Source organism: Propithecus coquereli, unplaced genomic scaffold, assembly GCF_000956105.1.
Source record: "Propithecus coquereli isolate 6110/MARCELLA unplaced genomic scaffold, Pcoq_1.0 Scaffold50, whole genome shotgun sequence".
NCBI lineage: Eukaryota > Metazoa > Chordata > Mammalia > Primates > Indriidae > Propithecus > Propithecus coquereli.
This window is the reverse complement of record NW_012150841.1, coordinates 193636-195257: the sequence shown is the minus strand read 5'-3', so window position 1 is coordinate 195257 and position 1622 is coordinate 193636. Positions and strand designations below refer to the sequence as shown.

The 1622-nt window shown below is 32.2% G+C and overlaps 1 protein-coding gene across 1 annotated transcript in view; it reads left to right on the top strand.

Moving 5' to 3' along the window:
• PTPRQ (protein tyrosine phosphatase, receptor type, Q) overlaps positions 1–1622 on the top strand; it is a 303100-nt gene that overhangs the window by 207612 nt on the left and 93866 nt on the right. Inside the window, exon 25 of the mRNA XM_012656309.1 lies at positions 1259–1503. Coding sequence (XP_012511763.1) covers positions 1259–1503 — 245 coding nt within the window. The remainder of the gene's footprint in view (positions 1–1258; positions 1504–1622) is intronic.

Genomic DNA, 1622 nt, shown 5'->3' with positions numbered 1-1622 from the left:
TATCTCTCAAAACTCAGCACTTTAAAAAAATCCAGTTAGAAACTTGGCAGAAGACATGAACAGACATTTCACCACAGAGGAATGTCAAATAAACACATGATAAGATAGGTTTTCAACACCATTAACAATTAGTGAAATGCAAATTAAAACCACAATGAGATATCACTGTGCATATACTAGAACAGACAAAATAATAATTTTAAAAATGGTGATAGTATCAAACACTGGCAAAAATAAAGACTGGACCTCTTATACATTCCTAGTGGGAAGATAAAATGGTATAGCCAAACTGGAAAATAGTTTGACAGTCTCATATAAAACTAAACATGTACTTACTATATGACCTAGTAATCACATTTTTCAGCATTGATCATAAAGAATCAAAAACCTGTATTCACACAAACATCTGTGCATGAATGTTAATAAGTGTTTTATTAACTGTGATAACAAAAACTGGAAACAACCCAAATGTCTTTCCATGATTGAACAAACTTTGGTACATCCATAAATTGGAACACTACTCAGCAATAAAAAAGAATGAACTATTGATGCATACAGCAACCCTAATAGACCTCAAGGTCATTAGGCTATTGTCATTCTCAGAATGACAAAACTACAGAGATGAAGAACGATTAGTGCTGTGAGGAGGCATGTAGTGCAAATACAAGGGAATAACAGGAGGGATTTTTTTTAGGGTGATATAATAGTTTTTTATCTTGTTTGTGGTGGTGGTTATAGGATTCTATATATGGGATAAAAGTGCATAAATCCGCAGACACATACATGAAAGCATGAAAACGTGAAATTGGAATAAGGTGTGTAGTCTAGTTAACAGTATGGTACCAATGTCAATTTCCTGGTTTGATACTAAACTCCAGTTATGTTAAGATGGCATGACTGGGGAGATCTGCACATATGGTACATTCAACCCTATGTACTATTTTTACCACTTCCTGTGAATCTATATTCTTTTAAAATAAAAATTTACAAAATCATGGAAACACATTCTATATACAAATAAAGGCATATCAAAGGCAAAATAAATAAGAAAGCAAACTATATCACCATTATGGTTTCCGTGAATTATAGATGTCAACGATCCCATGATGCATCAGCCATTTTTCTAGTTTCCATAATTTACATGGTTTAAATAATTTGTGTAATACTCTTTAAAAACAGAAATTTGAAGCAAATAAATTTTGTGTGGAGAACATAAAGAACACAATTAAAAATTTAATTGTTAAACATTTCATTTTAGCCCCCAAGGATCCACCTAACAACATGACATTTCAGAAAATACCAGACGAAGTTACAAAATTTCAGTTAACGTTCCTTCCTCCTTCTCAACCTAATGGAAATATCCAAGTATATCAAGCTTTGGTTTATCGAGAAGATGATCCTACTGCCGTTCAGATTCGCAACCTCAGTATTATACAGAAAACGGACACATCTGTCATTGCAGTGTTAGAAGGACTAAAAGGTGGACATACATATAATATCAGTGTAAGCATCTGTAGCTTTTAAGTATTTATCTAAATTATGAAGTCAGTTTATATACTTAGCGTTCTAAAATGTTGCAGTTTGTAATGCATATTACATTTCTCATATCTTTTTATGAAATT